Source organism: Amia ocellicauda, chromosome 5, assembly GCF_036373705.1.
Source record: "Amia ocellicauda isolate fAmiCal2 chromosome 5, fAmiCal2.hap1, whole genome shotgun sequence".
NCBI lineage: Eukaryota > Metazoa > Chordata > Actinopteri > Amiiformes > Amiidae > Amia > Amia ocellicauda.
This window is the reverse complement of record NC_089854.1, coordinates 26,632,587-26,645,564: the sequence shown is the minus strand read 5'-3', so window position 1 is coordinate 26,645,564 and position 12,978 is coordinate 26,632,587. Positions and strand designations below refer to the sequence as shown.

The window sequence follows — 12,978 nt, the reverse complement described above, 5'->3', positions numbered from 1 at the left end:
AGGGCAAATCTTTATATATTCTGTGTTGTAAAGTTGTTAAAGAGAAATATTCTATTTCCATTTTGTTTCGAATTAAAATTCCTGGTTCGGTAGTTTTTTACTTTCTTGCAACAACACACATTTAAAATGCCTTTTCTTTCCATTTTTTTTAAGGCAAAATCTGACAGAATCTTTAGTGCTGTTTTTCGTTTTTATATTTAGTTAAGAGGGCAGGCTGCGATTTAAGTTCCTGCTCCCCTTTTTCGCTCCCCCCTCCCGCCTCTGCCCCACGAGTACCGTTTTAATTGTGTTTGGATTTCTCTTAAGAAAAACAGCGAGTAATTATTGTTGATTTTGTAGTTGTAGTTCCCCCTCCCCCCAGCATGGTGTGTGTTTCCTGAGACGGCTCTCTTCGGCGGGCCTCTCAGAAGACGGTACACTTCTTGCCGCGCTTTTTGACGGGTGGGGGACACAAGACAGCTCGGATGGCCTCGTCGAACACAGTCTTCAGGCCACGCTGGGTCAGAGCTGAGCACTCGAGGTACTTCACAGCACCTGGGAGAGAGGAAGCAGGACGTTACAGCACATCAAGGACATACTTTAATTAAACAATAATGTCACAGGTCATTATAGAAAGTCTGGATTTATGCTAGCTGTGCACAGAAATGTCATGTTTTGCTTTGGTAATCATGCAAACTTATTTTGGAAAAAGAGACGCATTCATGTTTTACATAAATGGGAGAGTAATGCATTCTGACAATAGAATATAGCACATTGCATTTATTCCAGCATATTTTGGCTATGCTAATGTTTGATGCTCTGTAACACTTATAGACTGAGCTAAAAGAAACAGCAGAAATTCTGTTTGGCAAAAACAAATCAGAGGTGGCTGGTTTTGAAACCACTTATTGTATTTAAATTGTCTGAAGAACGCGTCACCAAACTTGACTTGTTTTCTTGGTGATAAAGACAATAAAGCTCATTAGAGTGCTAGAATAATTAGGGGATTTTGTGTTCCTGGCTGCCTTAATAACACACACACACAAGCAGAGGGACACACACACACTAGAACACACAACAAAGGCTCCTTTGATAGCAGCTGATGGGTCTCTCTGATTCTGCTCACTTTATTCTCTGGGCATCCTTCTTGCCCCCCCAATCCCTGCTCACAAAGTCTCTCTGTCTTTCTCCAACATTACACGGGTACAAACCACAGTTCCTATAGGAAATGGCAATCGTGACACTGTAAACAACATGTCAGCTAAATGCTTCGACTGAAAGATGAGAAGAATAAAAATGAAGCAAAGCCTGTGAGGGAAGGAGGCAAACCTGTTCCTGCAATAAATACAGCTCTCAAAAGAGGAGAAACACTCCCCCCTTTTGACCAACAAAATCACACACTTCAGAACAGCTCAGCCCAGTGCGGAATCACAGCCAAACCCGACAAGCTGCATTCAATATGCCAGGGTCACCACTAATGTAGCACTAATGATACATTGAAAATGATTGAAAATGCACAACCTCTAGTTTTAAATATATTATTTATAGGTCACTGGAAATCTTGGATATGCTGAAGCAGGAGTGATCAAGTGCAAAGCTAATCCAGATTTTATTTCCCCCATTCTATCCTCACCTTCAACCTCTCCATTCTCCAAAACTACACACAGCTCACTAGCAACACACCGATTCCTAGATTTAATCTCGGAACCATGGAGACAGAAGCGGAAACGTTCAGACTCTCCTCAGAGACCTTCGGCCACAAAAGGTGAGCAGGTGAGTGCTTACCAATCTCGCGGGCCATGGCCAGACCCTGGGGGTAGGTGATGGGTGCCAGTTTCTTGTCTCGAAGGCGCTCGATGGTGTCCTTATCGTCCCGAAGGTCCAGCTTGGTGCCCACCAGGATGATGGGAGTGTTTGGACAGTGATGCCTCACTTCCGGGTACCACTACTCCCAGATAGAGAATCAGAGAGACAGAGAGATAGAGCATAAGAAGAACATGGCATTTACCCACACTAACATACAATGGTCTACACATTCCCAACTTCAAAGGGAAAACATCATAAGAAAATAATATTTCATCCACACATAATGAAATTGACAAAGACATATGTAACAATTAAGCGATAACACCTTCAGTGCATATCCATGGGAACATTGAGCACCTCAGCCCCAAGGTGAGACATCCTGTCTCAGTTCAAAGGGGACAGAGAGCAGTCTGCAGGGCTATGACCCAATACAGAGCTCCCAACCTGCACCCTGACAGGGGGGCCTAGGATCGCAGTACTGACCTTTGCTCGGACGTTTTCAAAAGACGCCGGGCTGACCAGAGAAAAGCATATCAAGAACACGTCCTGTGGGAAACCAGAGAGAAACATACATGTAAATCAGCCAGACTCTTTGCCGAGCAATCAATGGGCACGGGCAATCAGTGGATCACAGGAAGCCAAAATTCGTATCTAAAGGAAAATCAGCAGGGGCCGCAGACACTACCATTAATCAAAACTAAATAAATAAATAAAACGTACAACCTATAATTTGTACACTTGTAAAATTTAGATTAAGCACATGTAGTAAATGGCAGTAATTTATGGATTTTTTTATTGCACACTGCTACCAGTAAATTCATAAGTAACGTGCTATGAAATCTGAATTTGGTTCACCTCTGTGGCAAGAAAAACCGAAGGTGTTCGTTTCAGAGAGTGATGTCACATGAGTTGCCTGCAAGGAGATCTATACCTCTTTCCTTTACTGGCAACACAGTGGTTTTAATGAAGCAATCAAGTCCCCTCTAACTCCATAACAGCAAGGACAAATTTAGCTTCATAAAATCAATCTCCTCTGGAGGTTTTGTTAATTCACCCTGGATGAAGCCCCAGACCGGTCTTTCTAAGCCTCGCCTCAGCTCACCGCAGCTGTTGTCTGTTTTGCTGGGCGAGAATGCACCAAATAACTACAAAGTGAGAGCAGCGCAAAGCCTCTGTGTAGCGGTGGGATGACACACTAATTGGCCGACGGATTCCTGCATGGACGCCCATGGAGTAGACCGATGGGGAATCCAGTGTCTCACGCTTCCGCGCATTTACATGCAGGGAAGGCACCAGTGTCAGGCAGGGGGCTTGTACCTGGCACAGTCAGCCAGCGCTGTACCACCTGACTTCGCCCTGTCAGTCAGGAGACAATAGGCAGCCCCAGCAGCGAACTTGCACAATAGAAGGATTATATTAAAAGGCCTTCCGATTCTATACAAACTCCAGCACGCATATATTTATCCTTCAATGCAGAGTTCCGTGCTTTTCTAGTGGTGGAATTTTGTAGAAAAAAAAACAAACAGAACTACAGATGCCAGACGTGTTTACTCACTTCCCACCCACCCCACGTCCGCCCACCTCCCTCTAATGAAATTTAATGTATTTTCTATGCAGATTGAGAATTAACTGCTTTCAGAGGACCCCGATTTATTGCATACCCACAGAGGCACATTTTCAATTATTCAGATCTCTGTGAAAGAGCACAAATTCCATTTTCACAGACCGTCAGTTCAGATCCCTCAAAGGTTCAGATCAGGTATTTTATATATATATATATACACATATACATATACATACATACACACATACATACATATATACACATACATACAGTGAGGGAAAAAAGTATTTGATCCCCTGCTGATTTTGTACGTTTGCCCACTGACACAGAAATGATCAGTCTATAATTTTAATGGTAGGTGTATTTTAAAAGTGAGAGACAGAATAACAACAAAAAAATCCAGAAAAACACATTTAAAAAAAGTTATGAATTGATTTGCATGTTATAATAAGTATTTGACCCCTTCGACTTAGTACTTGGTGGCAAAACCCTTGTTGGCAATCACAGAGGTCAGACGTTTCTTGTAGTTGGCCACCAGGTTTGCACACATCTCAGCAGGGATTTTGTCCCACTCCTCTTTGCAGATCCTCTCCAAGTCATTAAGGTTTCGAGGCTGACGTTTGGCAACTCGAACCTTCAGCTCCCTCCACAGATTTTCTATGGGATTAAGGTCTGGAGACTGGCTAGGCCACTCCAGGACCTTAATGTGCTTCTTCTTGAGCCACTCCTTTGTTGCCTTGGCTGTGTGTTTTGGGTCATTGTCATGCTGGAATACCCATCCACGACCCATTTTCAATGCCCTGGCTGAGGGAAGGAGGTTCTCACCCAAGATTTGAGGGTACATGGCCCCGTCCATCGTCCCTTTAATGCGGTGCAGTTGTCCTGTCCCCTTAGCAGAAAAACACCCCCAAAGCATAATGTTTCCACCTCCATGTTTGACGGTGGGGATGGTGTTCTTGGGGTCATTCCTCCTCCTCCAAACACGGTGAGTTGAGCTGATGCCAAAGAGCTCGATTTTGGTCTCATCTGACCACAACACTTTCACCCAGTTCTCCTCTGAATCATTCAGATGTTCATTGGCAAACTTCACACGGGCCTGTACATGTGCTTTCTTGAGCAGGGGGACCTTGCGGGCGCCGCAGGATTTCAGTCCTTCACGGCGTAGTGTGTTACCAATTGTTTTCTTGGTGACTATGGTCCCAGCTGCCTTGAGATCATTAACAAGATCCTCCCGCGTAGTTCTGGGCTGATTCCTCACCGTTCTCATGATCATTGAAACTCCACGAGGTGAGATCTTGCATGGAGCCCCAGAGCGAGGGAGACTGACAGTTATTTTGTGTTTCTTCCATTTGTGAATAATCGCACCAACTGTTGTCACCTTCTCACCAAGCTGCTTGGCGATGGTCTTGTAGCCCATTCCAGCCTTGTGTAGGTCTACAATCTTGTCCCTGACATCCTTGGACAGCTCTTTGGTCTTGGCCATGCTGGAGAGTTTGGAATCTGATTGATTGATTGCTTATGTGGACAGGTGTCTTTTATACAGGTAACAAGCTGAGATTAGGAGCACTCCCTTTAATCTCAGCTCGTTACCCGTATAAAAGACACCTGGGAGCCAGAAATCTTGCTGATTGATAGGGGATCAAATACTTATTTCCCTCATTAACATGCAAATCAATTTATAACTTTTTTGAAATGTGTTTTTCTGAATTTTTTTGTTGTTATTCTGTCTCTCACTGTTAAAATACACCTACCATTACAATTATAGACTGATCATTTCTTTGTCAGTGGGCAAACGTACAAAATCAGCAAATACTTTTTTTCCCCTCATTGTACACACACACACACATATGTACTATCCCCTAAGCATGACAGGCACAACATGATCAGCATGAACACAGTATCAACTCTAATCCTAACCAATTATAATGCTATTCTGTTGATTTAAATAAGTCTCCAACTGAGATCTTTGTGACAGCTGTCGTGATCACCTGTTACTGGGTTAAACAGCATGTAATACAAATAAGCAACTGATTAAATTGTAACAGTATTTTTCATTATAAAAACAACTGGGATATAAAATAAATACTATGAAATAGTTCTTATTTTTTGTAATATTTTTGTATTACCCCCCCCCCTTGCAAAAACACTGCAATATTTCAGATTTTAGGTTCTTCATCCTGTGACACCTTTTCCTCCTCATTCTTTGTGACGGTCGTCTGGGCGTTAACAGAAGAAGTGATATAACGTTGCACTAACATCAGTAAATGGAGGGGTGTGTAACACTGAGACTTCCCTGTGCTGTCTTTTCCTGTGATCCATTTTTGAGAAACCTTCAGCAAAGCGGTGCGGGGACGGTAACACACTGGCTGACTAAAAGGTGCACTGAAAATATCATAGAATACACCAAAAGGATTGTAACTAGACATTAACTACTGTAAAAACAGAGGCAAGAGTGGGGTCGGGGCGGGGGCGGACGTACCGTCTGTGGGTAGGAGAGCGGTCTAAGGCGGTCATAGTCCTCTTGTCCTGCTGTATCCCATAATCCCAGGTTCACGGGCTTCCCATCCACCATGACATTGGCAGAGTAGTTATCAAAGCTGGAGGAAGAGAGAGGAGGCATTACTGTTGTTTGCGGTCCACACACTCACCCACTGAGAGGCCTTGATAACACCGACACTGGGCAACACGTACTTATCAGCTTGTATTGTATTCCTTAAACAGCTCTTAAAGAATGTTCTAATTTCCAACAGTTCCTGCACATACCCTTATCATATTACACACACACATACATACATATATACACCTATTGATGCTCTGAAGCTGGGACCTTCTAAAACTCTGATGGTTTTGAAAAAACAAAAAACAAAAGAAAAACATAGTCATCTCATCTATTTCATGGAAACTATGTGCAGATGTTTCTTTAATGACTGTCTGGTAGCACTCCGTGAATTTATATGTATGGGGTGATGAAAAATGGACATACAAGCAAGTATTTATTTATTGTATTGTATTTTCCTAACAGGAACGGGTTTAATTTATGAACACTGTGGAACATTAAATTCCCCCTGCAGGGCTAGCCTCATCATTCTCCCAGCGGAGCACTGCATCGGGTAAGACCATTCTTAGGGGAGGCAGCAGCATGAGCCCAGTTGCCGCACCAACGGTTTGCCACATTATCCTTTTTGGTCCAGTTTGGCCTATTTGCAACATGCAGCGCCCACAGCCCAGGTTATACTCACACAGTGGGGATGTATTCTCCGGGGAAGGCATTGGTGGTGTAACTGATGAGCAGGCAGGTCTTACCCACAGCACTGAAAGACAGGAGAGGCAGTAAATCAAGTTAAAAATACCCAGCAAGCAACAGAACTGGGGCAGAGCTTCACATCGGAAAGGAGATGGAGAGGGGTGTGTGTGTGTGTGTGTGTGTGCCAGCGCAGGGAGCCTTCTTCTCTGGCTGTGGTGCTACCCTGCCTTCATAAATACACAGCAACGCAATGCAGAGGATTAAGAGACACTTCGCCAAAAAACAGAGCCTGCAAAACCATCAGGATGAGAGCGTTTCATCAGCCTTGTGCTGCAGTATTTTGGAGATGGCACCTGGTTTCGGATTGGGCCTCAATCACGGTGAACACTACACCTGGCATAGGTCGACAGCACTAGTATAATGCTTGTCAGGTCCATTACATTGCATGATTCTGGTACAAGTAGCCGTTTAGTTATGAAGCTGAACGGCGACGAGACAGATGAAATGATTAGGAGAGGGGTGCAACACCACGTTAAGGACTGAAAAAAGACAGCATGCTGGGCTGCAATTGCTGACCTCAGTTGAGAATATAGGTGAGAATGGTGAAGGCCACTCTAATACCTGAAGCAGGATTTCACCCCTGCACCATGAATCCTGTGTCGGCACACCCAAGGCCTTGCTTTGGTCTGAAAAAGCTGGAATCTGTCTCCAGCTCCCACCCCCACACGCAAGCTCCAGGCAGGCCCATTATGAAGTGAATGCAATCAATACAGAGACAGCCGCCCTGTGACCCGCAGTCTCTCTCTCTAGCAGTTCAGCTCAATTAAGCCTGGACGAACCCATGGATAGTCAGTTTCTTCTCAATGGACAAAAAAACACAGATTTATACAGCAAAGAAAGAGCGACCCTTAAATAAATAAAAAGCATAGCTCATTCTCATTTAACCCAGTGTCTGACTACATGTTTTCCAGCATTTCCTTACCCACAATTAGTTTTTTTTTTTTTTTACCATCATTATGAGGGGTTTCCAATTTCCCTAGTATTATTTGTTCTTTTTGAACAGCCTTCTCCAAAGGCTTGTTTTTAATAGCTTTACACCCAACCTATAGTTGTTACTCGTGTGTAATCTATATTTTATCTAGGCCTACTCCTTTTTACGTTGTTTAACTTGCATTTGCATGATTCCTCAGATCATATACAACCATGTGTTTCTTGGTATTTTTTCCCTATGGTTAGCCTGGCGGATTTGAATACATGGCAGGACATTTTATTTGTGGGATCAATTTCTGAAATTTTTCAGTGTGTAATTTTGTGGAGCAAGCTGTCTGCAGAGCAATTGGACAGTAGACAAACAAACCTTGGAAAAAATCAAGATTAACTTTATAGACCCCAAAATTACTAGTACAAGAGTCTGAATGTATTGACACATAGAATTAAGAACACAATCTTATCATTTCAGTGTCTGTGATACTGATGCAGAACCAGAACGTATCGGATTCAGTGACATCTGTGAAAGTCACATGCAGAAAAGCTTAATAAAATACTTTTCACCACATGAAGTCAAATGTCTTACTGTTTTGCTATAACTGCAAAAGCTGAGAACATTAAAATTCACACATCACAGTTACCAAAATTCCAGACAAGCTAGGACAATGAGCACAGGGGATGTGACTAACATATCTGGTTTTATTTTATTTGCCTTGGTTGAGAAAATTGGAAACACTCGATGGTGTCTCCAGGGTCAGTGTATGAATGAAAAAATAACACCGTAGCAATACTGCATTTATTTCCAAGGGGAAACAAAATACTGAAAATTTAGCATTTGTAAGAAATTACAATGACGTTTATGCCAAGCAAAGAATTCCAGTGCCATAATGGAGACATCAAAGCCAGATGTACGGTGATTAAACCCCTGAAAGCAAGGGAAATCCCCAAAGCTTCCCCCCTCTACTGTGAATCCCAGCCCTTTGACTCCGTGGCGGAGGACTCACACTCTCACTGCCCCCTTCCCGAACACACTTGTATAATTTAAACCGAGAGCGAGCACATAAATTAGGCACGTCTGTCTGGCTGGCCGCTGCCGAAATCTCCCTTCCTGCTCTCTCAATGTGACAGATTCTGTCCTACATAGACTTAGCTGGGGGGCACTCTGCCTGCCCCCTGTCACTGTTATCTGTTCAGATCAGTGGCGGGACAGGGACGGGGGAATGCAAAGTGACAGCTCTGTGAGTGGCACAAAAACCCAGAACAACCGGAAAAGGGGGTGGTCATGTGGGGGGGGGGGGGTTGTGGAGAGTGGGAATTGAGGATTGGCTGTTCTACAGGCCTGCGTGTACTGAGGCTTCAGAGCTAAAGGGGCCGGCCTCCCTTGGCAAAGAAAGACCACCGTGCAAATCGTCTGGGCTACTGAGCTGTGAAAGGCGGCTATCTGTCTGGCAAGTGAGAAAGAGGTGGGCTGGAGAGGCTCTCTGATAGTGGGAGGTGCCTGGCTTCTGCTGGTCACATGACCACCAGATTCAATGGAATGGTTAACCCTTCACGGCCCGAGCTGGGATTTGCTGTGCTCTTCTCCCTGCCTGACTTCCCAAAACTGTAATATTTTACTCAAAGATCACCACAGAGATTATTCCCATAGTGAGGTATCACAACAAACCAACACACAATGTTAAATTCTGGTGCAGATCCATGACTAAACTAAATAAAGGAAAATACATACATATATGTAAGCTAAAAATATAGAAGGTGAGCAGGTTAAAAACAAATCTTGTGTCCAAGATAACCTACAAATGGACATCCCAGCCCAACCTCCCTGGATAAGACTATTCTCCCCTTCGGCCTGTTTACTCACACAGCTGCTGTTCGGTGCCAAGATAGTGTGGGCACCAGAAACAACAACACTTGAACCACATCCAGGAGGGAAATGCAAAAGTAAACTTGACCCATAACCCCATAACCACGCCATTAGAAACTAGGAGCATCACCTCTCATGAGCAACCACAGAATTTCCCCTGTCTCCTTCTTCAGGAAGGAATTCTGCTAAGATTTGTGAGGCTGGGTCAGATCAGGCCTCCCAGATAGCAGAGAAACAAAACAGCCACTGAAATGCCGAATGTGACGGATTGACACTAATATATACAGTCACTAGAGCCAAGGTCTACAGGAGCTAGAGAGACCAGACACCGCTATAGACCTCCAAATAATGATCACTGTGACAACTCATTCATTAAATAGGCCGAAGAGCTTAGAATGATACAAATCATGAAGACACTGAGGTTCCCAAAAAAATAATAATAAAAACTCTGGCCATTATTTACAGAGTTTAATGGATCCGGTATACAGCATAAAGAAATATAACAATATTTTTGGCACATTTCCCCTTGTGCAAGGAAAGCTGTTTATTTATCATCTATATCCTTGATATGTATTTTTCCATGCATCCTACCATCTTTTGGTAGTTATCTTGCTGCCCATCTCACTCCATTTTCTAAGATTGATTGATAAGATTATTAGCGCAACTGTATATTTAAAAAAACTGCTTTCAGTTTTCCATTTCCTGTGACATCAGTTTGTTTACACTGTGTGACCAGTTCGGGCAATAATAATAATAACAGATCAAGGACCTTGACGTTTTTATTTTTGATGGTACTTCTTGAAGCTGCACCCCCACCCACTAAAAAACACTGTCCTAGAGTGAGAAATATAAAAAATTTCAAGTAGAAGAAAAAAAGATGTAGCCTACATTACAGAAATAAAAAGGCACATTTATTTCACCGATGTGTCGAAACATTTGTAAGAATCGTGTTTTTTTTTGGTCTCCCCATTATTATGGTATTTCATTCAAATACATTCTGTTGCTGCTGTAAAGAGGACCTGCTGTGGAAGGTGGAAAAGGTAGATTGAGTATTTGGATTGATCAGAAAGAAGAACGCATAAATGGCTTCTCGTAAGGATGTCTGTAGGCCTTGTAGTACTTCTTACTAATTTATGCTGAACATGCAGAACTGACCAGGGATGGACGTACAACAGATATTCACTTGTCCCTGTAGTGCAGTATGAGGCTTAATATAAACCATGCATGTTATTGTTCAATTGTGCATAAACACTGGAATTGAGGGTCACCTTTTCAAAACATGAACTATAACATTTATGCTGAGGGCTGGAAGCAGCAATTGAGTTTAATATTAGATACGAATATGATTATGAATGGTTAAATAATTAAAATACATAGATATCTACTGTCACTGGAAAAGAGACATTGTAAATCAAAACAAGTGGAAACATCTTTGGAAGGCTTTCATCCAGATGTGGACCGACAAGAGTCTGCCAATATATGCACACACACACAATTATAACCTGTCGTCATTATAAGAGTTAGAAGATTCTCTCTCCTCTTCATGCACAAGGGAGAGGCAGCCCTTGGAAGGGGCACACCACAACTTGCAAACCCAGGGGGCAATTTTGTTAGTTACCACTCCAGCTGAAATAACGGGCAACTGTGTCTTGGCTTAGCATAAAATAAACAAAGAGCGAGAAGAATACATTCTTATTTCTAGCACTGGCAATTGGGATCTTTAAAGCAGAGATGAGAAAATACTGAAGTAATGTTGGCAGAGCACAAAAGGGTTGCACTCATTTGTGTGTCTGTGTGCGTATTCATAAAATGGGCTTGACGTTTTCATTTTAAAGACAAGTTATAAAGATGAGAGTAAACATGACACTACACTGAACACTACACTACTGAACATTATTTTTGTCACTGCTGAAAAAGCTATTCAATGCATACATTCTGCTGTAATAAAATTTGGTATGCTAAAAGTATAGAGTGAGATAGATTCTACACACTATATTAAACATTTAAGAAGAAATTGATACAATAAATTGTAGATAGTTGCTATGAAAGTATTGGCAACATATATCAGCTGTAATAAACAAACCATAGTGAAATGCTTGTTCCCCCACAGAAGTGACAATATCCAGTGATGAACGGTATTTCATTTCCTCTACAAGGATAGATTTTTCTTTATTATTCAATATCCACCTTTACAGTGTGTGCCACCAGTTACAGCAGTGAATTGACGAGTCTGTGTGCAAGGAGACACCCCTCACTACACGAAAAAATACCACAATCAACACATACAACACATTTAGAGACACAAGAGCATTAAATTCAACAAGCAAGGAAGGCCTTAATACAGATTTTCATTCTTATGATATTTTCCATAGAGGTCAATACTGGAATATAAAAACGTAGAAGCCTCCACTACTCTGGGTGTAACCTAGTGGGTCTCACAACCACAAATAATTATAATAAATTATCATTACCAGTATCTAGATTTCATTTTGTACCGGAGACCAGCTACCACCCGCACCCACACACACACACACACAAACCGTCAATACCCAGCCCAATATAGACAACAAATTACGGCGTAAATAATTTAAACGTGCCACATAACATAGGCTCCAGCCCCTAGAAAACGCATGCAATAAATACAATAAAATGGCAGAAAACTATTTTCTGATGTATAGTCACAGAACTGTAACAATATCAAGCCTTTTACAATTATAACCCTGATGTAGGTGTGAAAACATTACATCATACGATATGCTTAGGTACAGCAGGCTGTGGGGACTTGCCCACCTTATAGGCGTATTTGATTTTTTATTAATTTACTCGCATCATAATATATCACAAATACTAGTTATTACTATTTATTTGGAAAACGTTTCCCCCCCCCCCCCCTCGGACGAGCATTGAAAAAGGCACCACCGTAGTTTTACAGGCACGTTTTCCACCCCACACCGCATTCTTTCATCTATTCTGTCCATTGCAAATTCGGTCCTGGCTGCCATCCACGGCCAATTCCCGACCCTTTCATAAATGAAACATCAAATAGTCCACAAATGATCTTCATGTAATCACATTTCTCCGTTGCACAGCGAAGAATGCACCTCTATTTCCCAGCCCAGAGAGCAGCCCCAGCCCTTCTCGCAACAATTGCATTCTCACACAGATGCCTTTTTGGATTCTCACAGGGAAAAAAAAATACATTTGGTCAGAAATGATCGGTCTCTTTTGACTTACCCGTCGCCCACAACCACACACTTAATGGCCTGCATTTGCCGAGTGAGTGTGCAACAAACAGAAGACTCCCGGAGAGGTTTAAATTCGCCTAATTGGGATTGTGATTTGAGATTTGTGTAATAATAACGGGGCTGGTTCGGAGCGCGCTGGAGCTGCAGCAGCAGAGGCAAATCCCGAGCAGAGACGAGAATCTCCGGGAAAGGACGAGCACGTTTAAAGAGACAGTACACCACAGCGCAGGGTGGATAGAAATGGGCGCAGCAGTAATACAGGGCATATGGAGGGTTGAAAAGGCACTGG

At 42.6% G+C, this 12,978-nt stretch overlaps 1 protein-coding gene across 1 annotated transcript; it reads right to left on the bottom strand.

Moving 5' to 3' along the window:
• Positions 1-279: 279 nt before the first annotated feature.
• LOC136749954 (ras-related C3 botulinum toxin substrate 3) lies at positions 280-12,869 on the bottom strand. The gene is made up of 6 exons (XM_066704619.1): positions 12,679-12,869; positions 6,589-6,660; positions 5,829-5,946; positions 2,269-2,331; positions 1,765-1,924; positions 280-534 (listed from the first exon to the last, which is right to left on the bottom strand). The coding sequence occupies exons 1-6, from the start codon at positions 12,711-12,713 to the stop codon at positions 404-406; spliced, it is 579 nt and encodes a 192-aa protein (XP_066560716.1). The 5' UTR covers positions 12,714-12,869; the 3' UTR covers positions 280-403.
• Positions 12,870-12,978: the final 109 nt, after the last annotated feature.